Genomic DNA, 23615 nt, shown 5'->3' with positions numbered 1-23615 from the left:
CAAAGTTTTTTTTCCAAGTCCATATGGTCTAGTAATGAAAACAAGTCTTGCTTTGTAGTTTTCTTGTTGAATCCTTTTTTGTTTCGTGAGTTTGACATTAACCGTAAAGCAGATGAATGAAGTTAATAAATGTCTATGAAAGAGGAAATGAAGGAACAATGGAGCTGCTAAAAACAAAATTAGGTTCATGTCCCTTATAAATGTTTGTGTGAAACTTCAATGTTTTTTGTGTGCAACAAATATACTGTATAAAGTGGAGCCTCGGGTTACGAATGACTGTTTACGAACAATTCAGGTTACGTACAGGATTTACGCTGAAAACTTACCTCTTGGTACGTATTACGCATTCAGCCAATCAAATGCGACCAGCAGCTGCCACATTATGAATGAAGAATGAAGGAGTTCCGCGGAACATTTTCATAAAAAAAAAAATTAATTAAAAAAAAGTAAACAAAGTGCTAAAGATAGTGTTTGAAACCACGTATCATAGATGACCAGAAAGATCTACGTCATGCAACTCCGGTAGGCCCTGTTTATTTTTATTTCTTATTTTTTTTATTTTTTGCTCTTTGTTAGACTGACCAAACTGCGCTTGCTGATGACTGAGGCAATACAAAAGAATGAACAAAAGAAATGTGCAGCAAATTTGCCAACAGAGCAATGAATCTTTTAAATTACAATGTGGCATCCCGGCCAGCACGGTGAACGACTGGTTAGCACATCTGCCTCACAGTTCTGAGGACCGGGATTCAAATCCAGGCCTCGCCTGTGTGGAGTTTCTCCGGGTACTCCGGTTTCCTCCCACATCCCAAAAACATTAATTGATCAGTGGTATGGAAAATGGATGGATATGACGTCTGACTTTCTGATCTGTTTTGTGAATAGCTATAGTCCTCCTCCTCTTTCCCATCCATAAAGTTATCTTATTTAGTGTTTTATTTCTTTAAAATAGTGTGTTTTCACTTATTTCTGTATTGCACTATATTTTTAACCACACAGTGCTCAAAACAAAACAAAAAGGTAAGTATAATTTAATTTGGGGGCCGCAACGGATTAATTGCATTTCCGTTGATTGCAATGGGAAACATTATCTCGAGTTAAGAATGTTTCGGGTTACAAACAGGGTCACGGAACCAATTCAATTCGTAATCCGAGGTTCCACTGTACTTACAAATATGAAACGTTGAATCTGGGTATTTAGGTGTTATTTTCCTAACATAATTAATCTGAATGTAATCGATATAACAAGAAATAAATTTTATTCAGACTTTTGTGTGAGTTTGTATTAACTTGTCATTGTCTCCGACTGAATTCAGTTTGTATCCATTCTTTCATGTCTTTGTCATTCCTGGTGGCCACCTCCTCAGCTTATTCTGAAAGTGTGATGCGACAGGTTATTATTCTTAGTTAGTTAGTTAGTCTGTTGGTTAGGGTCACTGAAGTGTCTCGGTTCACTCATTAAACTTTCGTACTGCCAGCACAGGTTCTGTTCCCACTCAGCAATGTGTTGAATGTTTGTACGTCTCGATATGTGTCCTATGATTTGCCAGTGATTAGTCCAGGATGTTCTATGCATTTTTCCCGATGCCCGTTGGGATTAGCTCCAGTTTCCCCCTAACCATGAACAGGATGATTACCCAGAATACCCAAATCCCACATCCAGTCAGCATACACTTAGAAGTATTGGGACCGCTTATTCATTTAACGTAATGAATGTATGCGTGACCGGCAAATAAATCAGGGCCTTGGCACAAACTGAATCAGCAAGGTTGAGGGCAGTTGGCAGGACTAAATTATTTAGCTTAATTGCCCCGTCTGCGACATGCTTGATGCGGAAAAACAAATCAAGTCAACCATTGTTGTTGATGAACCAATTTTTGCATTCAACCACTAAAGTGAAAATGTGAGTTTGTTTGCTATTTGGACCTTGGAGATCTTGTTTTTTTATTCTGCTAAAGTGGTAATTATTCACAAATCTTCAACACAATTCTCTGTGAAATGACGGGACAATCATTTTAAATAAGCGTCGACATAAAAATTGACTTTGATTAGCAATTCTACCTTAGGTAGAACTAGAGTGTCAGCAGCCCAAAGGCCAAACTGTTCACATAAATGGGAAAAACGTTTGTGTGCTGTGTGAGTGTTAAGTTAGAAAGGGACTTTGTGGTTCATGGAGGGGGAAGAAAGAACAGATTGGGTGCTATCATTATGGTTCTGGGTGGTGGACAGTTCCAAACTGAGGCCAAAGTCACTCACAGGCAGGCAGGTGAGCTAACCTCTCTGTCCCACTATACCGCCTCATGGCATCAACGTGACATTATGATGAAAGGTAGTCATGGTCTTTGAGATGTCGTTTCCTCGCCTGGATGCTTCGTGCCCAGCATCAAGTTACTTAGGTCATTTAAGTATGGTGTTTTTTGTTGTTGTTGTTGTTGTTGTATGTGTGTGAGCGTGTATGTTTTGTGTCATAAGGTCGTTTCACCTGTATGTGTGTGTTTTCTCTTTTCCAGGGATTTTGCTGCATTCTCCATTTTCTCTCCTGACAGGGGGGCGATATCATGAGATATCGTTGGGAAGGCCAGGATGTCCTCTACTGCCCACATCAGGACTTAGTAGGGTAATTCAAATTAGTCAAAAGTTATGGACCAAAACCAAATGTCTACTACAGTGGACACAAATGAATAGGCTGGGTCTCAGGAGGATATAGTATATATAATTTGTTATTAATTTTTTCTCACATGAATACACTCTGTTGTTGCTTTTGTGGCCGCATAAATAAATGTTAAAAGTTACAGTACAGTAAAATACAATAATTATATATAATAATTGACTATACTCTATGCAACTGATTTTACGTTTTATCTATTTTGAATATTTCGGAAATATGTGCGCGTGGGGGGGGGGTTTGATGCTGCGGGTCCGGGTGGGACAGCCCTCTTCGTCGATGGTTGTCCGGCCTGATGGGCTCGACCTGCAGGAGCCATGCCTCTTAATCACTCACTTAGCACACGCTCACACCACTCACTGTATATATTTTTCTCACTAATCACATCTGGGCACATATGTCAAGGTTTTCTGGGGGACTGATATGGGGTCAGGAGGGTGTGGGTGTCGGACCGGGTTTCAACACGTCTGTGGGGGCGTTGGCTAGGGGGCTGACCTTGGGTCCCTGTGGCCCCCACTGGGTGACCAGTTGTCAGGGCGCCTCTGTGGTGCCGGCGGACCGCCCCGGGTTCCTCACTGTGGGACGTGTCCCGTACACCGGGCTGTTTTCGGGTGGACCCCTGGGCCCGATCCCACCCCCCGATCGATTGGGTGGGGTCCTCAGCCTCCGCGGTGCGGCCACAGCAATTACAGGACACTTCTGTCAGTCTTTGCGCTTGTAAAACGGTGTCAATTCACTTGCATGTGTCCGCAAGCACACACCCCTGGGACTCTTTCACTGGGTGTGGGGTCACTCTCTTATTGCGACAAATAACTCATGAAAATGAGGCAGACGCTCTGACCAGTCACCCACCGTGCCGCTAGTTGTTTATGTATTTAATTCAAATACTGTATGAGCACTGCAGACCGGCTTGGATCCCTCGGTGTGGGAGGTGTTCCGTCCACCGAGCCTCTCTTAGGTGGACACATGGGCCTGTCCTCATTGCGACAAATAACTTAGAACTATGCGAATTGCTTGTGTATCCCCTCACTCATACTCTCGTCCTATAGACGTTTAGAATTTACATCGTCAATCCCACCACACTTCAGTTGTACAGCCGGGTTCATGACCATTGTCCTGCATGCTTCTTCTCCTGTCCTCGTCCTGGTCTATCTTGTCCTGTCCTTCCCTCACCGGGTGTAGCACTACAGCCCCATGTATCAGGGGTGTCAAACTCAAATTCACGGTGGGACAAAATAAAAAAAATTGGAACAACGTCGCAGGCCAAACTCAATATTTAATGAAAAATCACTGTGATGTGCATGTTTCCCTTCTTTCCAGAAATGTAGCGTTAAAGTTTATCATATGACAACAAACTTAAATTTTGCTTAAACACTGAATCTGGAATAAACAAACTTTAATATTATAAACACGAGAAATCAAATTTGCGATAAAAGACATCAGTGGTATTTGTTTGTTGTTTTCTATTTAAATAGATAAAATGAATTCTTCTGTCTCTCCATCTTCTATTTATCTATCTCCAACTACCTTTCTTTTGGACGTAAAACTCCACTGTGACACAGCAAAATTGTTCCGGCATAAAAGGGATACATATCTTCCATTCTGTTTCACCTCAGAGTCGAACAGGACAAAAAAAAAAAATGTAATTACGAAGACTATTAAATTATCCATCCACTTTCTGGACTGGTTCTCCTCATTAGAGTCACGGGTGTGCTGGAGCCTAATCCCAGCCAAAGACCTCAAATGCATCAGAGTAACCATAGCATCTCACTCAATCTTCCAGTCACGCAAAGACATGATAAGTCCGCTATAAAGGATTTTATGACCTGGGTAAACAAGTCCAAGACACTAGCCCTTGCCAGCAAGAGGAAAATTCTGTAAATACATTATATCTTGCTACTGTAGTTTGACATTTAGGGTGCAGACTGTGGTGATTTATGACCTCTGGTAGTCATAGAGGCCGACAAGTGTATGTTTGTGTGTGAGATTTAAAAAAATAAAAAATGCCACATTGGCTTTATTGCAAATGTGGTTCGTTTAAAGAGGGTGTTAAATGCTATATTGGATAATAAAGTCTTCTCTTTGGGCACAGACAAACCGATGCACACTAAAACGTATGAGCTCAAGCTTCTCTGCACCTCCTTGCACAACAAACTCATTCACGCATGCCACCACCATCATCATCAATATTACTATTGATTACAAGTTAATGAAGTGACAAGTATCACTTGGTCATTATTCCAAGACTTGACGTCGCCACCTACTGGTCATGCAAGTGAAACATTCTCATGTCCAGTGACCCTGTTCATCTGAAAGTGTGAGAAAAACAAACCATTCAGTCTTACCAGCAAAACGTTAAAGAAATCACACAAAACGCAATGCTCGAAAAACATTTTTTCATTCCCAGACGTGAATATCATTCAAATAATTATATTTACCCATTTTACCTTTTTCTTTTATTAAAATATCAAAGCAACAAGTGTAATCACATACATTAGTGCTGGAGCAGACAGTATTTGAGTGTTAGCGCTAGCATTAATGCCAACTCCTCAGTTGTGTAAAATGTCAATATAAACAGCATTTGGCATTTTCCAAATCATTTTTTTTTTTGTCTTGGAAATAAATGGGGAACATTTGATAACATTTAAAGTTTATTTAATTTCCTTGTCAACATTGCAGGCGCCAATGGGGCACATCCAATTAATCAACACGTTTCCAAGTAATCGTAATCCAAGTTTATGAAAACACAATTTTTAGCTTCATGATAATATGAATGTTTGAAATGATATATCCCAAGCTCAATATTCCTTGATGATTAGCAATTCAGTTCCTAACAGTCACTAAGGTGCCAAGATTTTGGCACACCATCACATTTCTGTGGAAAAGCTCCCTGCCAGCTCATTGGTTAGGGTGTACTGCTGTTTCCTCCATAGGAAGTGTGTGGGTGGTCCTGATTGACCTCGCTCTGAAGCGTAGATAAAGAACGGGCTGAGTTCAAAAGCCAAGGCGGACCTCAACAGCCCGACGCCGCCTGTTCTCTCCGAGCAAGGGTGGTAAACTCGTCCGCTGGCCGGATGCATGTAGAGCGCCTCAGGATGGAAGGAAACTGTCAGCTTCTCTGCGCCGCCGCAGAACGACAGCAAGTCCTGGTCGGCGGTGGCGTCTTGTAGCAGGTGGGTGAAGACCACTGGTCGGTCATCACAACGCAGGAAGTTCCTCTCTCTCCCACACAAAGACAGGAAGGGGAAGTCGTTGTCGTAGCGTCCGCTCTGGTTTAAACGCAGACGACTGAAGAAGAAGACGAGGAACTGTTTGTCTGGTGATACAGGAAGATGACGAATGAGAATTGCAACATTGTAATCTTGTTTAAAAAAAAAAAAAAAAAGGCCTGACTAATAAATTAAAAGTACCTTCCTCAAGGGCACCTTGACAAAGGTCAGGAGCAGACTAGCATCTATACAACAACAGGTTGCAATTTATTTTTTGTGTAGATTTATGTCTTTTGGAGCCCTTTGTAAACAACTTACAAATCTAATATGATTTCAGTTCAAACAATTATAGCCGATGTTACTTGGATGTGAAAGGAAAATGAAATTGGTAACCATAAAGCACTGCCATGAACTGGAAATTACTGTAACATCACCGTCACTGTCCACAGTGAAGCAAGTTTGACATTGTTGTTACATACATTAAAACTGAAAATGTGCCGCCCAAGGAGGAAGCCCCTGCTCCAAAATCGAAAACAAGCTTCTGGAATGACCTTCCCATTCCCCGACTTCAACCCTATTGAACATTTGCGGACAATGCTGTATGAGGAATCAAATCAATTTAAATTAACGCTCTACCAATTCCGCCAGCAAGAGTGGTCCAATAACCAATCAGAATTATGTCGAAGCTTGTTCAAAAAGCATCTGGTTTATGTGAAACCCACAAAGAGACATTCAATTAGATTTTAGTGCCAGTTTATGTATAATTTTGACCATGTGTGGATTAGCGAAAATCCCAAATATATTCAAAATTGTGGACCCAAGTTCTGTTTTTAAAAAAAACATTGATGTATGTTTATAATCCCGGTTGGCATAAATCATTACAAACTCCAAATGAAAATGACAATCATGCCCATGATGAGATTATGTAATCTTCTGACCACAAGTAAACATGATCTCATTGGCCTGTTATGCATGGGACCAATGCTTAATCACATAGCAAGTCATGGCCAGATTTGTTATACAAAATGTATTGAAAGCAACCATATTCAATGTCAGATTATAAACAGTGGAGCAGAGAAAGAAAATCTCTCTGGGTTCCATGCTTGATTCAAAATTGCAGTTCTAAATAAAGTGCCTGTACAAGTGATGCTCATATAATTACAATATCATGAAAAAGTTGATTTGATTGTTGATTGAATTCCATTCAAATAGTGAAACTTGTGTAATGTACACATTCGTTTCACACAGACTGACATATTTCAAGTGTCTATTACTTTTAATGTTGATGATTATAACAACTAATGAAAACCCCAAATTGAGTATCTCGGAAATTTTGAATATTGTGGAGAGGTGCAATATGGAAGAATGTTGCTACAGTAATTCACGCAAAAGGAGCCCCAACTAAGTATTGAGAGCTGTACATGCTCATACTTTTCAGTTGGCCAACATTTCTAGAATTCTTTTTTTTTATTTTTTTTTTTTTTATTATCAGTCACATTTTCTGAGAAAACTGAACTGGAGAGATTTTCATGAATTGCCAGTGATAATCATCAAAATAAAAAGAATCAAACATTTTGAAATAGAGCACTTTTTGAATGTAATTTCCTGAAATAAATCAACTTTTTTTCGTGATATTCTAATTATTACCAGGACCTGTAATGTATGTGACTTGGCTATAATGTAAGTCAAGTCACACAAGGGCATAAGAGAGTCTTATGGCTGATAAAGGAAAACTAAGCAAAGACTGACACACACACAAATAAAAACGTTACCCTTTCCATACCTTTGAAACAGGTGACAAAATTCTTCACTTTGGTGTCATCCAGGAACAACTGCAGAGGACCACAAACCAACATGTGATGGGAGGAACATCTTTTCAAACGACACTTGTTTTAAAAAAAAAAAAAAAAAAAGAGCAACAGCAAACACTCACCTGCCCTTGGTGGTCAATGTAGTAGAAGTACTCTCGGATCCTTGGTTCAGGGCTCTGACCCTGGATGTACGCAGCGGAGGTTCTGAGGATTGTGTAGCCGGCAGGGGTGCAGCGTAAACCGGCCAGACGCTGGTTAACGAGCACAGCAGCAGTCCGAAGAAACAACATGAGCTCAACTCAAAATTGTAAACACGACAATGGTGAATCCAACTTGGCGTGAACAGCCACACAAGGATAACGTGACTCGTAATATAACCCGGAAATGTTTACATGTTGGCATTTTATGTTGACTGGCGCCACCCAGTGGACAGTCAGTATATAAACACGCACACAATTGAAGTTACGTCAGCACCTCAGGCATACCTGAGGCGCCATGTTGGATGTGGTCCGCCTCCTCTTCCAGGCCGGGTGGGGCACTTTCTACTTTACCTGGGCCCGCAGTAGACGGGACGTAATGGCGAGATAGTTGGACTTCGCTGCGACTACGTCGACTTTACAGTAAGTTTGAATTTCAGTCAGCGGTAACACACTGAGCCGTAGACGTTCCGTTTTGGTAGCTTTGAGTCTACTGTCATTGATTTTGTGTTGTGGCGAACCTTTCCGAGTGGGTTTATTTTCGTTTGGAGGAGGTGTTTTTCCAACTTTCCTCAAAATGTCCTTGTCAATTACACTTTAGTTGATTTGGCTGACGTTATTCAAAAGCTTTGACACTTGACACTTTAGCGACCTCTTCGACGCCCTTTCTGGAGTTTAAAGTCACTTCAGGTGCTCGTCTTTAGCCTCGGTTATTTAGGTTAGTCAAACAAAAAATGTCTGGCCAAAGACATGGGCGGACCCAGTACTTCTCACTCTGGGCCGCTCCACAAATTTAAAAATATATAATTTTCTATTGCACCTGTCAAAAAAAAAAATGGGAATGTTGCTTTTACAAGAGGAACATTTTAAAATACCTTCTGACCTTTGCTGTTTTAAAAAAATAGACTTTATTTATTTTTATTTTTTGTCCTGTTCGGCTGTTAGGTCAAGCAGAATGGAAAAGCTGTATCCCTTTTATGCCGGAACAGTTTTACTGTGTCACAGTGGAGTTTTTAAGCTTCCGGTGTGTTATCATAATTGAGGTTTATTCCTCTTGACCTTTGCAATGGCTACTTGTATTCCCACCTTCCCAAACTAACCTGATATCAGAGTGGTGATGCACTTTTTTTTTTTTGTACTTGGGACAAAACAAAGGGTTGCAGTTTACTTAGAGGTAGGCAGTACTGTAAATAAATTTTGTTATTATTGACCAGCTACTGACATGAACAAGATTGTTGCTACCCTCTTAGAAAAACAGCCATGATCAGTCTTTTTTCACAACTTGAAACTAACAAATGTAATAATAAAATGTAAAAAAAATACTGACAATTAACTGATGAAAATCAGGCATTGCTTTTTTTAAAGTGCATTATTTAAAAAAAATAAAATAAAAAAATGAATGAAAGTCACCTGGGCAAAAATGCTGGTATTATTTAATCGTGGGCTGTCAAACTCATCGTTGTTGACGGGTCAAATACAGTCTAATTGGATGTCAAGAGTAAACAGACTGTGAACAAAAATAATAGATGATAATAATAATAATTAAACAAATTAAATAATTTAAATCATATTTGGTATTTTAGATTTTTAATTCAAAGCAATACAGAAAAAAGAAAATCCTTAACTATCCTTTTATAAGAACAATCTGTGATTTAAGAGGGATTTGCTATTTTCTTCAGTTTCTCACCTACAGTAAGTACATGTGTGCATTAAAATTGTTTACAGTGATTGTACAGAATATGAAAGCACACACACAAAAACCCACAGGTACTAAGAACTGAAAACTATATTGTTTCACTTAAAAACTAGAACGTACAATTTCTGTACTTGCATGCAAGTACTGAAGCGGTGACGCTGGACTGAAATGCTGGGGAATTAAAATCGAAAACATTTTGAATGTGAGACTGAAAAAGCAGCATTTAAATGATAGAGGTATGTTTGTGAAATGACTCACAAGATATCCTGAACGAGCGGAACGTTTTTTAGAATGGTTTGGAATGGTTTGCATTGGTCAAGAAATGGCGGAAATAAATATGTAAAATGTCCGTATTGACGCAATCTTTAGGGTGAGTGTGATTGCGGTTGAAAGTGAATAATAAATGGAAGTACTATATGAATGACTGCCAGTATAAAATTATCGTATGAATTAAGAGATAATGAATATGTACTGTATTTGAGAAGGAGACATTAGGAAAGTGAGACAGAAGTACAAGGACTAGTCCAGCAATCCCACAACAATCCCTCCCTTCTCCTGTATGTGCACACACAAACACACGCTCCAAATGACATTGATCTTTTCTCTTATTGGTCACCGAAAGTGTTCGTAATCACTCCCCATCCACTGTATAGGGCTTTTAACTTTGCCATTTTTTTTATTTTTTTATTTTTTTAATATAGTGGTGCTTGTCTTCTAAGCCGCTGCCCTCGCCCTTTAGTCACAGTGGCTGATTAAGGGGGGGGAACGCCTCCTGTCACCACAATGTCCATGAGAGGGTCTTAGTCCGGCCTGTGGGGAAATACTTTGAACTGCAATTTTTTCCATAAAAGTAAAGATTTGACACCTGATATTGATGCATTTGTGAAGGCTAAAAGATGCCAAATTTCATCATTGAACGTCTATGTATTCTGCTGTACAATTTTTGCCTCTATTGAGAGTCTGGATTTTTAAAAAAAATTTTTTTTTGTTTGTTTGTTTTTTGACAATGATGAGTGAAAATAGTGATTTGTAAAACGCGTCGGAAGGCTTGTTGAAAATCTGACTGGTGAAATGCCACCCTGAGGAAAGAAGACAGCCGCGTCACACCTCCATGAATTCTTGCAGATTCATTTCCGCATACTGTATGTCAGTTCTAAGATGTTGATGTCAATAGAGTTCCAAAAGATCAGAGGCATTTCTGTTGGGCGCATGGCGGCACGTGTGACAGACGCAAACTCTGTCATAACGAGGGCGTTGCGTCGTGTTGTGTCCCAAAGCTGCGGCCAATCGTCACCAAAATGTATGAGTACATCCCTGAAAATATCCGAACGGTCGTTTTTGGACCAAAACATTTTCCTCTCCATAGATGATTGTTCGAGAAAAAGGATCACGCGTAATGTCCATAAAACCCAAAATATATTGGGCCAATCGTTATATTTTCAGAGGTTGAAGCTGCCATGAATAGAGATGTCTGTGTAAATGTTGCCGATGATTGGTGACAGTTTATGCCACATTGCTTGGGTTCATACATGAGGTTTGCAAGGATGTGGCACTCGCCTGCTGTGTTTGTATCATTTTAATGATGACACGCTAATAAATTAGCAAGTTTTCAGCATATTAAATGAGTGATTGAACATAATTCTGCAGCGAATTTGGTCTCCATCTTCTGCCTCTGACGTCACACCAAGACACGGTGGTGTCGAGTTTGGCGATGAAAAGGGGGGTCTTCCAAAGGCCGTTGAGTTATTTACCAATTGCTCCAAAATATATTGATGTTATTTGGAAATGAATGCCAGTTTTATTTTCTTGAGCAAAAAAGTACATAAAATTGTTGAAGTATGCAGTATTAAGACCTCATATCTCCTTTACGTTTGCATAGTGTGATAAGTCAGTTGAGGTTTGTTCAGATTTTCTGATGGATGTGGAAATGTATGTAAATTTCAAATTATTTCTATATCTTAGTTTTATACAAGGTACATACAGTATGGATGTTGCACATGTGGAAATGAAAATACGGATTAATAATTTGGTGAAATTGCTCTCATTTATGTTAAGGCATTTCAGATTGCTCATATTAGAAACAAGATTTGTAAGAAGATGGTAATTATGAATAATATTAAAATGTACTTGTAATTATTTGCACCAAAACAATGGGAACATTTTGGAATTGTCGTTATTTATAGCTTATTAGGCCACGGATATACTGGTCTGACATATTTGAGATCAAATGAACTAAAATGAGTTTGACACCCCTGTCTTACAGTATGCATTTTTTTCACTTTCAAATTCATCCTGCAGGCCGGTTATGGCCTGCGGGCTGTATGTTTGAAACCCCTGCCTCAAGGAAATATTTCGAGGCAATCAAACTAAATTAGTGTGGATTTAAAAAAAAAAAAAAAACAGCCCCAGGACAAAGTCAAGCCTCCTCCATGTTTCACAGTAGACAGCGACGATTGACAAGTGAACATTGTGGGTTTTTATTTCTTAAATGAAAGGCTACCAAGAATTTTCTCCAAATCTGTACGTTACCAATTGGCTGTCTCTAAATGGAGGTGATACACAAACTGTGATGAACTGGAGTGAAGGTGACAATATTTTCCTTTTTATTTTCAGTCGTTTAATTCTTTTTTTTTTTTTTTTTTTTTTTCAGGGTCTTTTTGCCTTTCAGTCCCCTGCAATGAGCAAACCACCCCGTTCAACCCGGGGCCACAGGGAGAGAAACGGGGACCACCGTCACCCCCGTGAACCAGGCGATGGCAACCGCTCCTCAGCTGACAGGTGTGAACAACGGAGATTTAAGATTTTTGTTGAGAGTAATGCGTGTGTGTCGGAATCCAAAAGATGGGAATAAAATGGATGCTGTTTTACAAACTTAGACTTGTCTTTGCATTCTCCAGGACATCTTCCCGACCGCCGTACTATGACAGAGATCCAGACCGTCATCCCCAACGTGCGCGGGACGTACCGCATGTTGAACATAATGACTCCAAATGCACACACATGTGCTCCAGGAGAGGTGAGACTGATTGTGGAAAGAAGGCTCAGAGTTTCTCAGTGCAGCATCGAGGGGTGGACTGTGGTTTCATTATGCATAGTTCCATTCTGGTTTCTGTAACTTAACACGGGTCCAACTGGTTTTCCTGCGTTCACCATCTCTTTGTCACTTTGGGGTACAAAGCTGCTGTCAGAGATGCAGAGTATACTTAATTTATCCTTAGTGTATCATATTTTGCTGAAGTACATTTTGACATAAAGAGGGGGTACATGCATACCGATTTGTAAAATTTGACAGAGCCCAAACATGATGATGGGAAAAATCTAAAGGTGTTGTAATTCAGTCCAATTGTTTGTACTTAACAAACCACTGAAGACAATCTTTGAGCAAAACACTGAACAGCATACAGGTGCTTAACGCAACTCTGTATAATGACACAATTGTTTCCAAAGTCGTTTGATCAATTTCGTCAGTTGTTTGATCAATGGAAAAGACTTAACTCACTTTTGTGAAACATTTCAATTTGAATAAAGTCAAATCTTTTCTTCAAGTTTTTACACAGTGGTCAGGTGATGGAGGGTTAACTGATTATCACAGACTTTGGAAGGCTGAGTTCAGTTTCACTGGCAACACAGACTATTCCGGTCAGCCAACTAAATTACTTGAGTGCAAAAACAACTCATCCAGGAACCCAGAAGGACAGCCTAAGAACCACTGGCCTCAGTTAAGGTCAGTGTTCATGACACAACCGTAAGAAAGACAGTGGCGGGGGGGATGGCATTCATGGGACAGTGCCAAGGTGAAAACCACTGCTGACAAAAAGAACACTAAGGCTTGTCTTACATTTCCCAAGAAACATCTCAATGATACCAAAGATTTTGGGATAAATATTCTGTGGACTGACACCCAACTAAATTTAACTTTTTGGAAGGTGTGTGTTATATATAAAAAAATAATAGCATTTGACAAAAGAATATCATGCCAACAGGACAAACATAGTGGTGGCAGTGTGATGGTCTGGGGCTGCTTTTCTCCTTCAAGACCTGGACGATTTGCTGTGATTAATGGAACAATGAATTCTGCTGTTTACCAGAAAATCCTGCAGATGAACATTCCTACCCTCAATCTCAAGCGCCCTTGGGTTATGAACAGGACAACGACCTGAAACCTACCAGCAAGAAATGCTATACTTTTTTATTTTTTTTAACTGGTATTAATAAAGGTTTTGGCCAAGTTTAAGTCCAGACTTAAATCTAATTGAGTCCTTAAACAAGCTTTTCATGCTAAAAAAAACCCTCCAATATGAACAAAGAATGGGCCAAATTTCTTCAGTGATGTGAATGACTTGTTACCAGTTCTCGCAAAAGTTTAATTTCAGTTATTGCTGGCAAGGGTTCAGGAAGAAATTACTTTTACACACAGGGCCAGAGAGGTTTGAATTTCTTTCCCTGAATACATTAAATTGTCACTGAGAAACTGGATTTTATCTTTACTTGGGTTGTTTTTGTGAGATATGAAAATTGTTTTGTTGATCAAAAACAAAGTGTATTGACCGATCTGAATGTCTCATGTCTCCAGGTGTTGTTCTGATCTGTTCTGTCCTGACCAATGGCCTAGTCCTGATCTGTGTGGTCGCCGCTCAGATGGTGACGTCAGGCTTATCTTCCATGGGCGGACTTGGCAGCTTTGACATCAACTCCAACTTTAACCTGCAGGGCACAGAGCTGCAGAAGGTGCGCGAGCTGGACATGCAGTACAGCCAGATGAGAGCTCCGGGCATCTATGGCGGCATTGCATTCAGCCTGACAATGGGCGTGGTCTCGCTGCTCTTTGTGGTTGCAGGCAACAAGCCCCCCCACCATATGTCCCGTAAGCTTTTATATGGGGCGCTGGTGTTTCAGGCAGCGGGTGCCGTCGCCTATGTGGTGGCCGTCGGTCTCTACCTGTACTTTGTCATTGGTGTCAACGCCACTGATGTTTGCGAGCAGCGTGAGCGGCTGTATGCACGAAACGGGTACACCTGGATGAACTGTGACGTCAGCGGGGCGGATGCGGCCGTGGCTTTATTTGGACTCATCACAGCCATCCTTTACACCGCCGGGACGGTGCTCACCATCCAAACCATCCGTAGGGTGAATCAGTACTTGCAGGAACGTAAACGGCACGAGGTGGAGCGAGAGCAGCCCAGATCCCATCCACAGAGAGCCCCGCTAAGGGCTGAAACCACCTCTGTGTGACTGACACCTTTTGGGCACTTACTCTGTTCCCAGTGAGCTACAACAGTTTGTTAATCTTTTTATCATTCATGTTGTGGAACCAGTCATTGTCTGATTTACAGCCCTCATTTGTCTTTTGTAAGCATATCAGGATATGTGGTTTTGTTTTTTTTAATAACCATATTGTTTTTGTTATTGTTCTCTTAATTGCTACTTAAAAATGCAATCTGAGAATGAATCCAATTTGAATTTATTAATCATACTTTAAAATTCAAACTTGAATAATGTGATGTGTATTTCTAGTACAAATGTAAGAATTTTAAAGCTATGTCTGGAATCAACTTGAGAATGGATTCATGTAGAGGTTATTGTTAGTGGAAGCCGTGTTTAGGAAAAACCCTTTGCACATAATTTAAAGACCGTGAGGGGACACGACAGAAGTTGTGGTCACCCTGTTGTCTTTCATAGGCTCCCTGGCAGCCTTGTCACACATTCATACAGGACACATTATACAGTCAACCCACATAACAGAAGAAATTCAGCAGAGTGAAGTACAAGTTCTAAATGTAACCGTTTCACAAAACTCATTCTTTGTAGAGCAATGCAACAATTGAAGATAGAACGTGTAATGTTTTGCAAGGTTTGTCTCACGTGATTCGTTGCACTTTCCAAGATATTCATCACGGCAAAACACTCCTGCAAGTTGTCTTTGTCATCCTCAGGCCACATTTACTGTACTGTACGTTTAAGTCTACTACTTTGTTTACATTCTGATCATTAGTATGATAACTTCAGCATTTAGTTGAAAGCTCTAGTTTGGGTGATTCCTGCTTTCAACAACAACCGGGAATCATTTTCATCCACGTGAGCTGCCTTCCATATATGATTTATTAAAGGCATCATCAACCAACACAGTTATCTGCAAACTCAAATTTATTTAGCAAAACTAACTTTCTTGTGCAGTTGAAATATGTAACAGTTCTGATAACATTCAATGGGCTGGTTAGAACAGGAGGATTCTCTTGTTCAACATTCACTCAGCACACCTCAGGGGAACACAAATGTGGAACAACAGCCTTCCGCATAGTTTTTTTTCTCTCAGAGAACATTAGCATGGATCGGTAACTCGGTCACTTTAAAGTATTAAACTCCAAGGAGTTAACATTTTACTAACGCTGACAACCGAGAGACCAAAAACCGACGGCCAGGAAGTTTGAAAAGAACACCGTGGTCCATATCGCAACGTACCATAAAACAAAATAAGTCAAAATTCTACTTTAAAAAGCATTTACAATGTTTCTGATTCTGAGATCAACTTAAGTGTGATAAAAAAATTGCATTGCATTTTGTTGGGCACAGAGTTAACAGTAGAAAAGAGTAAATATATATTTTTTAAAGTCTCTGGTCCATAAAATCTGAACCCTCCGAGGAAGCAGTGCAAATGAATGCGGTAACATACATGACGAGAACGTGACGCACTGTGGCAGAGAGAAGGACTGCGCGACGCGATTGGGCCGGATCGTCGCATAAAAATAAAGAGCTGCCGACATGACCCCGCGCAATGAGCGCTTCAATATGTGGACACCCTGAACAGTGAGCCTGTATGTTTCACATTTTTGAAATCACAAAATCTAGATTAATAGTTAAAGAAGAGGCGGGTCAGACTAAAAGCGTGTGGATATTTTATCGGGACATTCGCTGACTTCCATTCCTTTGAACGAACCCAGCGAGGTATGTGCTGTTCACATATATTTTGGTTACAAACAAGATTTGCTTTTTCATCCACAGGCACATTATGAATAAAATGAAGTATTGCTTTAAAACAATATTTGATGCGTTATATACTTCAATTATTTTGCTTGGGGCAGGGCGGAAGCCGTTTGGGGTCTTGCTTGCAAAAAAACCCGGAAATGTATTTTCAGCGTGAGTGAAAGCGTGTGAGTGTGATTCAAATTTTAAATCGCGGCAAAAACTACGCACACTGCGCCACAGTTCGGCCGAGTCGCTCGGTGTGCGGCGGCCTTTAGAGTGGTGTGATAAAATAGTCTGCAGGTTTCTGGGAGGTGGTCGCTTGTTGGTTCAGAGTTTCCATCTGCTGCTGTTCGATGATCTGTCGCACTTCGTCCTCCAGCTCCGGTGGAATGATCAGCTGGTCATCAGGTTCTTGCTGAGCGGGAGCATTAAAGTATCCCCCCTGCTTCTTGACTGGTTTATCTGCCGCCTCCTCAATGAGGTCCTGGTTCCTTCCGTGGCACGCCACAGAACCGTTGGGTCTAGCCCTGCGGCTCAGAGTGCTCGATCGGGTCTCTCCACCGAGGCAGGGGGAGGATGGCGTTAGTGGGGGAGGGGCTTTTGAGATGGGGGGCGGTGAATGGTCGTGATTGGAAGTGATGGATTGCGGAACACTAGTGCTAGAGTGCGAATGTATTTGAGGTGCAGGGCAGTCTAGGCTGTGGACATCGGCCTCGACCTCCACACGGCTGCCGTTAGAGAAAACCCCTGGAATGGGCTCCTCGTCCTCGCTGTCAAGCCCATTGTCAGACAGCGCTCCGGAGAACTGCCTCTGGAAGCCCCCGCTTCCACAAGCAACTCGTCGCAGGCCAGTCCGCCCCGGCAGGCTCATATGGCACGACAGCGGCTCAGTTTGGGGCGGTGGCTCTTCGGACGATGCCGTGGAGCCCAACTCACTGTTCATTTCAGATGTGCTGAACTCGCTGCTCAGCTCACTAACCGTTCCCGAAGACGGTGGTGGCAGCAGGATGTCCGCACTCCCCAGGTAGGGGTGAGCTTGCATGTGTGCACGCAAACCTTGACTGTGAGGTGGAGGCGGCAGCTCGCAGAAGGAGCAGCAGCCTTCAGTGACACCGAGTTGGACGACAACAGCACTGAGGCTGTCAGAGCAGCCGTAGCTTTGAGCCAGAGTTACGAGCTTCTTCGCAGCGGCCAGCGCGTCTGGAACATTCCTTACGGCTTCCACCGCTTCACTGGGAGATAACATGTCCCACAATCCTCGGCTGCCCAGCAGAAGGAACTCATCCTGTGGGCTGAGCGTCACCATGGAGACGTGTGGCCGTGGGGTAACTGACGGACACAGGAAGGAATAGCCCATAATTCTGGTGGAGTCAGTTAGGCCACAGACTTTATTGTCCTACGGAAAGAGAAAATTGAAGCCTTAAGTTAAATGTGCATCCGTGGCTCGAATGAATAATTTAACTGATTGAATTCATGTTTGTTTGGGTTCCATTGCTCGTTTAACTACGGGGTGTTGAGGACAAAGCCTTGCGATGTTAAAAAGACAAAATCCTCACAAAGTGCCAAACTAAATACTGTACTTGGTTTCACTGGACAGTGTTACTTAATTCTGGTCTTTTGATACTACAGTATCACAGAGAAAATGATACATTGTGAGATCGGCATCTTGTGCCACCCCGAGCGCATGGAAAGCATGATACAGCGTAACAGAAAGACAAAATGCAATAACAAACAATGGGCATCAATGGAGAATCTCCCCATGGCTTCTTTCATCTTGGCACGTGGCTAAGCCTGCCTCTGCCTATATGACCAGCAATAACATCTAAAACATGCGCATGCATGGTTCATCTTGACCTCTGTGATGATGGCGTTATGTCGTCGGACCCTCTGGCACTCCAGCTCTTCTTTGACGGTGTGGATGGTGGAGAGTTGCATAGCTTTTCCATCTCGGCACAGAACAGCTTGGCACCTGCCGACGCTGGCGGCCCTCAGGGTGAAGCAACCACCACCGTGTTCACCGGGAGGCACGGGGTCATGTCTAATGTGACATAAAGCTGCTGATCCGCCCAACCTTTGGCCTGCTGTGCCCAGTTTCCTAAGGAAGATCAGCACAGAAATCGTCAGTAGAACCGGGCCGTAGAAATGTTTACAAGGGCCCGTTTTGTTTATTGCTTTCTGAATCGGTCACTCGTTTACCTTTGCATGGTGAGGAAAGTGTTAGTCATGTAGTCTCCCTGGCTTGGGCCCCTTTGGAGCTCCTCTGCTAACACATCTCCCATGGTGCACTGCAGCAGGTAAGGCACCTCGACATTACTGTCGCCATGAAAAACCCCATAGAGGGCTTCATGGACTCCACAGAACGCATCGAGGGCAAGCGCTGCCACACACAACCTTAGAGGAAGATGGTGGAAAATCAACAAAAACATTTAAATAAAATCCCCTGCAATTCACAATCCACAATGAAACACTAAATACACTCATTTTGCATTGAATAACAATAGGCCCCAGTACTTTACATCTTAAAAGATAAAAGACTTGTGAGTAGGTGACTTGAAAAGGGAAAATACTTACTTGCTTTTGACTCCAGAAGCCTCGGTGTATCCGTGGCTCCAGACTGCAGGGACTCCATGGCACTCACTGGCGCTGGGAGCAGAGGGGGGCGGATCCACCCTTAAACACCGGATATTGCTGCAGAGAAAATAAGGGCACGACCACCGACCCGCCGATTTCACAAGTCCAAAAGCCATATACAGTTGTACGTAAACCAGAAGTTTACAAACAACAAAAAGCGACAAAAAAATACCAACGAAAGACATTGTTGCGAGGTCATGTGTCTCGTGTCGTTTGATTGGTGAACTAGACTTAAAACGTCACTAGCGCTTAAATTGGACCGACCGCCCGATGCGGAAGTCGGAAGTCTCGCGCACAAAATAGTTGAGAAATAAGCAAGAATTGATCAATAAAACTAGCGAGCAACATCATTGTAACGGAGTAAAAGTACCGCTGCTTCTTAACAGCAGAAGTGACGGAGGTTTTTTTTTCTGGTCTCGTCAACTCCTGTGACTTCGCCCGCACGGGTGGGACCTCAGGCCGCATATTCGTCCGCCGCGGTGTAATATTCACAATTACCTCTGTGTGCGCGCGTGCAACGGATCTAGCTGCCAGCGTTCAAGGAGTACGAAACAGCCCATGACGTCAGCGACGGCCCACCACGAATAATATACAATAATGCGGTCACAGTTTAATTTACAGAATGACACATTACAATAAATGTCAGGTTGTATTGTCTACTAGCAAAGCTAAATACATTTTAAAAGTACGTTAAATAAAATAAGTGAAAATCAAAACTCACTCGCCCTCTCGGAACGCATAGACTATAAAATATGTATTCATGTACACATGGTGGCTCCATTCATGTGAGTTTAAGTTGTGTATATGTGTGGGCATGTAGATGTGTTTAAATACATATTAGGGCTCAACAATGAACTTAATAACTTATTACGTTATTGGCCAAAAGTTATTACATTACAGGTTCAGGAATTTTATGACATTGTTAGTCAGTTATTATGTTATGGGCTTATTACATTTAAAAAATAAAAAAATTTAAAAAAGGGCAATTTTATGACAGTATATTGTATAATAATGAATTCGGCATTGGTTTAGTATTGGGAAGGTTCCTACTTGAGAAGCTCCAAGCTCTTGTGGTCCAGTTTGAGGCGGGGATTTCCTGTTAGATCCAGCTCCTGAAGTTTTGGGGGTAGTGACTCTGGCAAAGTAATCTCAGTGAGCTCGTTGCAGCTCAGGTCGACACACTGACAGTGAGACCAAAGACAAGGTTAGATAGACACAGTGGGTACGGATATGACATTTTGGTCAGGTATCAGCTCATGAGATCACTTTTTTTTTTTTTTTGTCTGAAAGTAGAGTGATGAATTTGCTCAAAATATATTTATCGACTCTTTTGTCAATAGAAACTGGAAGCGATATGTTAACAATTCGGGGCCATAATTCTCCTTTATGAGGCGCACTTTCCATTCACGCGGATTCCCCCGCTTCTGACAAACTCACTGCGCAAAAGCTGTAAATGAGTGCAAACACACCAAGGAGCTGTGATTCCTTCCTTCCCAAAACACTAACAGCATTGGAACGCATCTTTAAACATTGGTGTTCCTCTAAAAATACAGAAGAAAACGTTCAACACACACACAGTGCACTTCCTGTGCATCAATAATTCAGATGATGAATTACTGAAGAAAAAACATTGATGAAAAATACATTTATCCATCCATCCATTTTCGTCCGCTTAGCCGAGGTCAGGTCATGGGGGCAGTAGCTTGAGTAGGGACGCCCAGACTTCCGTCTCCCCAGCCACTTCACCCAGCTTATCCGGGGGGTTCCCGAGACGTTCCCAGGCCGGCCGAAGGACGTAGTCTCTCCAGCGTGTCCAGGGTCGACCCCGGGGTCTCCTCCTGGTGGGACGTGCGCGGAACAACTCACAAGGGAGGCGTCCAGGAAGCATCCTAATCAGATGCCCCAGCCACCTCATCTGGCACCTCTCAATGTGGAGGAGAAGCGGCTCTACTCTGTGATCTTCCCGGATGACCGAGCTTCTCACCCTCTCTCGAAGGGAGAGCCCGGACACCCTGCGGAGGAAACTCATTTTGGCCGCTTGTATCCGGGATCTTGATCTTTCGGTCACAATCCACAGCTCGTGACCAGAGGTGAGGGTAGGAACGTAGGTCGACAGGTAAATTGAGAGCTTCGCCTTTCGGCTTAGTTCCTTCTTCACCACAACGGACCGATACAAAGTCTGCACCGATCCCCCTGTTGAACTCCCGTTCCATTCTTCCCTCACTCATGAACAAGACCCCAAGATACTTGAACTCCTCCACTTGGGGCAGGATCGCATCCCCGACCTGGAAAGGGCACGCCACCCTTTTCCGATTGAGGACCATGGTCTCAGATTTGGAGGTGCTGATCTGATTCTCATCCCAGCCGCTTCACACTCTGCTGCGAACCGCTCCAGTGAGAGTTGGAGATCACGGCTGGACGAAGCCAACAGAACCACAACATCTGCAAAAAGCAGAGAGAAATTCTGTCCATAAAAGTAATGAACAGAATCGTTGAAAAAGGACAGCCTTGGTCGAGTCCAACCCTCACCAGAAACAAGTCCGACTTACTGCCGGCAATGCGGACCAAACTCTGACACTGGTCGTACGGGGACCAAACAGCCCATATCATGGGGTTCGGCACCCCATACCCCCCCATAGGACACCCAGAGGGACACGGTCGAATGCCTTCTCCAAGTCCACAACACACATGTAGACTCATTGGGCGAACTCCCATGCACCCTCGAGCACCGTAGCGAGGGTGTAGGGCTGGTCCACTGTTCCACGGCCAGGAAGAAAACCACACGGCTCCTTCTGAATCTGAGATTCAACTTCCCGATGGACCCTCCTCTCCAGCACCCCTGAATAGACCTTACCAGGGAGGCTGAGGAGTGTGATCCCCTGTAGTTGGAACACACCCTCCGGTCCTCCTTCCTAAAAAGGGGGACCACCACCACCCCAGTTTGCCAATCCAGAGGCACTGTCCCCGATGTCCACGTGGTGTTGCAGAGGCGTGTCAACCACCAACTCGCAATGTCCCGAGTCGAGGTCAGCAGCGCCCCATCCCCATTATACACAATGTTGATGGTGCTCTGCTTCCCCCTTCCTCGAAGCCGTCCGGAAGTCTCTCTCTATGGCCTCACCAAACTCCTCCCATGCCCAAGTGTTTGCTTCAGTGACCACAAAGGCAGCATTCCGCTTGGTCAGCCGGTTCCCATCTGCTGCCTCAGGACTCCTACAGGCCAAAAAGGCCCGAAAGGACTCCTTCTTCAGCTTGACGGCATCTCTCACCATTGGTGTCCACCAACAGGTTCGGGGATTGCCGCCACGACAAGGCACCGACCACCTTACGGCCACAGCTCCGGTCGGCCGCCTCAGCAATGGAGGGACGCAACATGTTCCACTCGGACGTCTGACAGCGGATTCTGCCAGACGTTCCGAGCAGACCCTCACAATGCGTTTGGGTCTGCCAGGTTGGACCGGCATCTTCCCCCACCATCGGCGCCAACTCACCACCAGGTGGTGATCAGTCATTGAACTGCGACCTTGGGTGTCCTGGTGCCAAGTGCACGTGTGGACACCCTTATGGTGTTTGTTATGGACAATCCGTGATGAGCACAGAAGTCCAAAAACAGAACACTGCTCGGGTTCTGATCTGAGGGGCCGTTCTTCCCAATCATGCTCCTCCAGGTCTCACAAACCCCTCCACCACGATAAGGTGACGGCTCCGGGAGGGGAAAACATTTATCATATTTATTAATTGATAAAGATATACCATATACCATAGGTCAGAAATCTAGATACGAATTTAATCTTAACTGGTGTATTGTTATATACTGTATTGGAAAAGGTTTGGTGGTGCTGCGTCGGACGCTGGTCGGCTGGGTCTCGCTTACGCTTAGGGGCCTATCTCACTGGAGGAGACTGCCGAGAGTGATCAATCACAGTGACTCCGGAACCCGGGAGACAAAAACATTGCCTGTGCTCAAACCAGGAAGATGTCTGGGAAACATCTCTAGACAACGAGACACCCAATTCACCCAGATGTCGCCGATATAGACCTATATACAGTACATATATTCTTTAAATAAATACATTTAATGTGTGTGTGTGTGCGCATTTGTGTTTACGTGCTCTGTGCTCAGTTGGCGCAGCATGGATGCCAGGACAGTCATCTAATAAGGAAAACACTAACGTCTATCCATCCATCCATTTCCCGTACCGCTTATCTTCAATAGGGTCGCGGGTGAGCGAGAGCCTATCCCAGCTGACTTTGGGCGTGAGGCGGGGTAAACCCTGAACTGGTCGCCAGCCAATCACAGGGCACATATAAAAAAAACAGTCACACTCACATTCAGATCTATGGGCAATTTAGAGACTTCAATAAACCTACCATGCATGTTACAGGAATGTGGGAGGAAACCGGAGTACCCGGAGAAACCCCACGGAGGCACAGGGAGAACAT

The 23615-nt window shown here is 43.1% G+C and overlaps 4 protein-coding genes across 4 annotated transcripts in view; 2 read left to right on the top strand and 2 right to left on the bottom strand.

Annotated features, from left to right (window-relative positions):
• LOC133406105 (carboxyl-terminal PDZ ligand of neuronal nitric oxide synthase protein-like) overlaps nt 1-2888 on the top strand; it is a 137089-nt gene extending 134201 nt beyond the window's left edge. The window contains exon 14 of the transcript XR_009769026.1: nt 2511-2888. The gene's annotated coding sequence lies outside the window, so the exon portion shown is untranslated. The remainder of the gene's footprint in view (nt 1-2510) is intronic.
• A 2229-nt stretch (nt 2889-5117) lies between these two features.
• Nucleotides 5118-8056, bottom strand: c8h8orf82 (chromosome 8 C8orf82 homolog). Its single transcript, XM_061682952.1, has 3 exons — nt 7808-8056; nt 7658-7706; nt 5118-5981 (listed from the first exon to the last, which is right to left on the bottom strand). The coding sequence occupies exons 1-3, from the start codon at nt 7973-7975 to the stop codon at nt 5533-5535; spliced, it is 666 nt and encodes a 221-aa protein (XP_061538936.1). The 5' UTR covers nt 7976-8056; the 3' UTR covers nt 5118-5532.
• Nucleotides 8057-8146: 90 nt separating this feature from the next.
• Nucleotides 8147-16663, top strand: si:ch211-191a24.4 (uncharacterized protein LOC100150331 homolog). The gene is made up of 4 exons (XM_061682951.1): nt 8147-8305; nt 12229-12356; nt 12476-12594; nt 14152-16663. Exons 2-4 carry the CDS (start codon nt 12256-12258, stop codon nt 14808-14810), a joined length of 879 nt encoding a protein of 292 aa, XP_061538935.1. The 5' UTR covers nt 8147-8305; nt 12229-12255; the 3' UTR covers nt 14811-16663.
• Nucleotides 16478-23615, bottom strand: part of LOC133405893 (PH domain leucine-rich repeat-containing protein phosphatase 1-like) — a 47592-nt gene continuing 40454 nt past the window's right edge. Inside the window, exons 13-17 of the mRNA XM_061682949.1 lie at nt 20223-20353; nt 19113-19229; nt 18738-18932; nt 18396-18636; nt 16478-17937 (exon numbers count right to left, since the gene is read on the bottom strand). Coding sequence (XP_061538933.1) covers nt 16813-17937; nt 18396-18636; nt 18738-18932; nt 19113-19229; nt 20223-20353 — 1809 coding nt within the window. The 3' untranslated portion in view covers nt 16478-16812. The remainder of the gene's footprint in view (nt 17938-18395; nt 18637-18737; nt 18933-19112; nt 19230-20222; nt 20354-23615) is intronic.

The sequence above is a fragment of the Phycodurus eques genome, chromosome 8 (assembly GCF_024500275.1).
Source record: "Phycodurus eques isolate BA_2022a chromosome 8, UOR_Pequ_1.1, whole genome shotgun sequence".
NCBI classification, from domain to species: domain Eukaryota; kingdom Metazoa; phylum Chordata; class Actinopteri; order Syngnathiformes; family Syngnathidae; genus Phycodurus; species Phycodurus eques.
Note: the sequence above shows the minus strand (reverse complement) of the source record. Positions and strands in the feature narration are given on the sequence as shown.

Bases quoted from the DNA above. Each gene is read 5' to 3' on its own strand.
- c8h8orf82 (XM_061682952.1), bottom strand. From the start codon at position 7,975: ATGTTGTTTCTTCGGACTGCTGCTGTGCTCGTTAACCAGCGTCTGGCC. The intron at 7,707-7,807 runs GTGAGTGTTTGC...GGTCCTCTGCAG, and splicing joins ACATTGACCACCAAGGGCAG to TTGTTCCTGGATGACACCAA. The intron at 5,982-7,657 runs GTATGGAAAGGG...CTGTATCACCAG, and splicing joins TTTTGTCACCTGTTTCAAAG to ACAAACAGTTCCTCGTCTTC.
- si:ch211-191a24.4 (XM_061682951.1), top strand. From the start codon at position 12,256: ATGAGCAAACCACCCCGTTCAACCCGGGGCCACAGGGAGAGAAACGGG. The intron at 12,357-12,475 runs GTGTGAACAACG...TGCATTCTCCAG, and splicing joins AACCGCTCCTCAGCTGACAG to GACATCTTCCCGACCGCCGT. The intron at 12,595-14,151 runs GTGAGACTGATT...TCATGTCTCCAG, and splicing joins ACACATGTGCTCCAGGAGAG to GTGTTGTTCTGATCTGTTCT.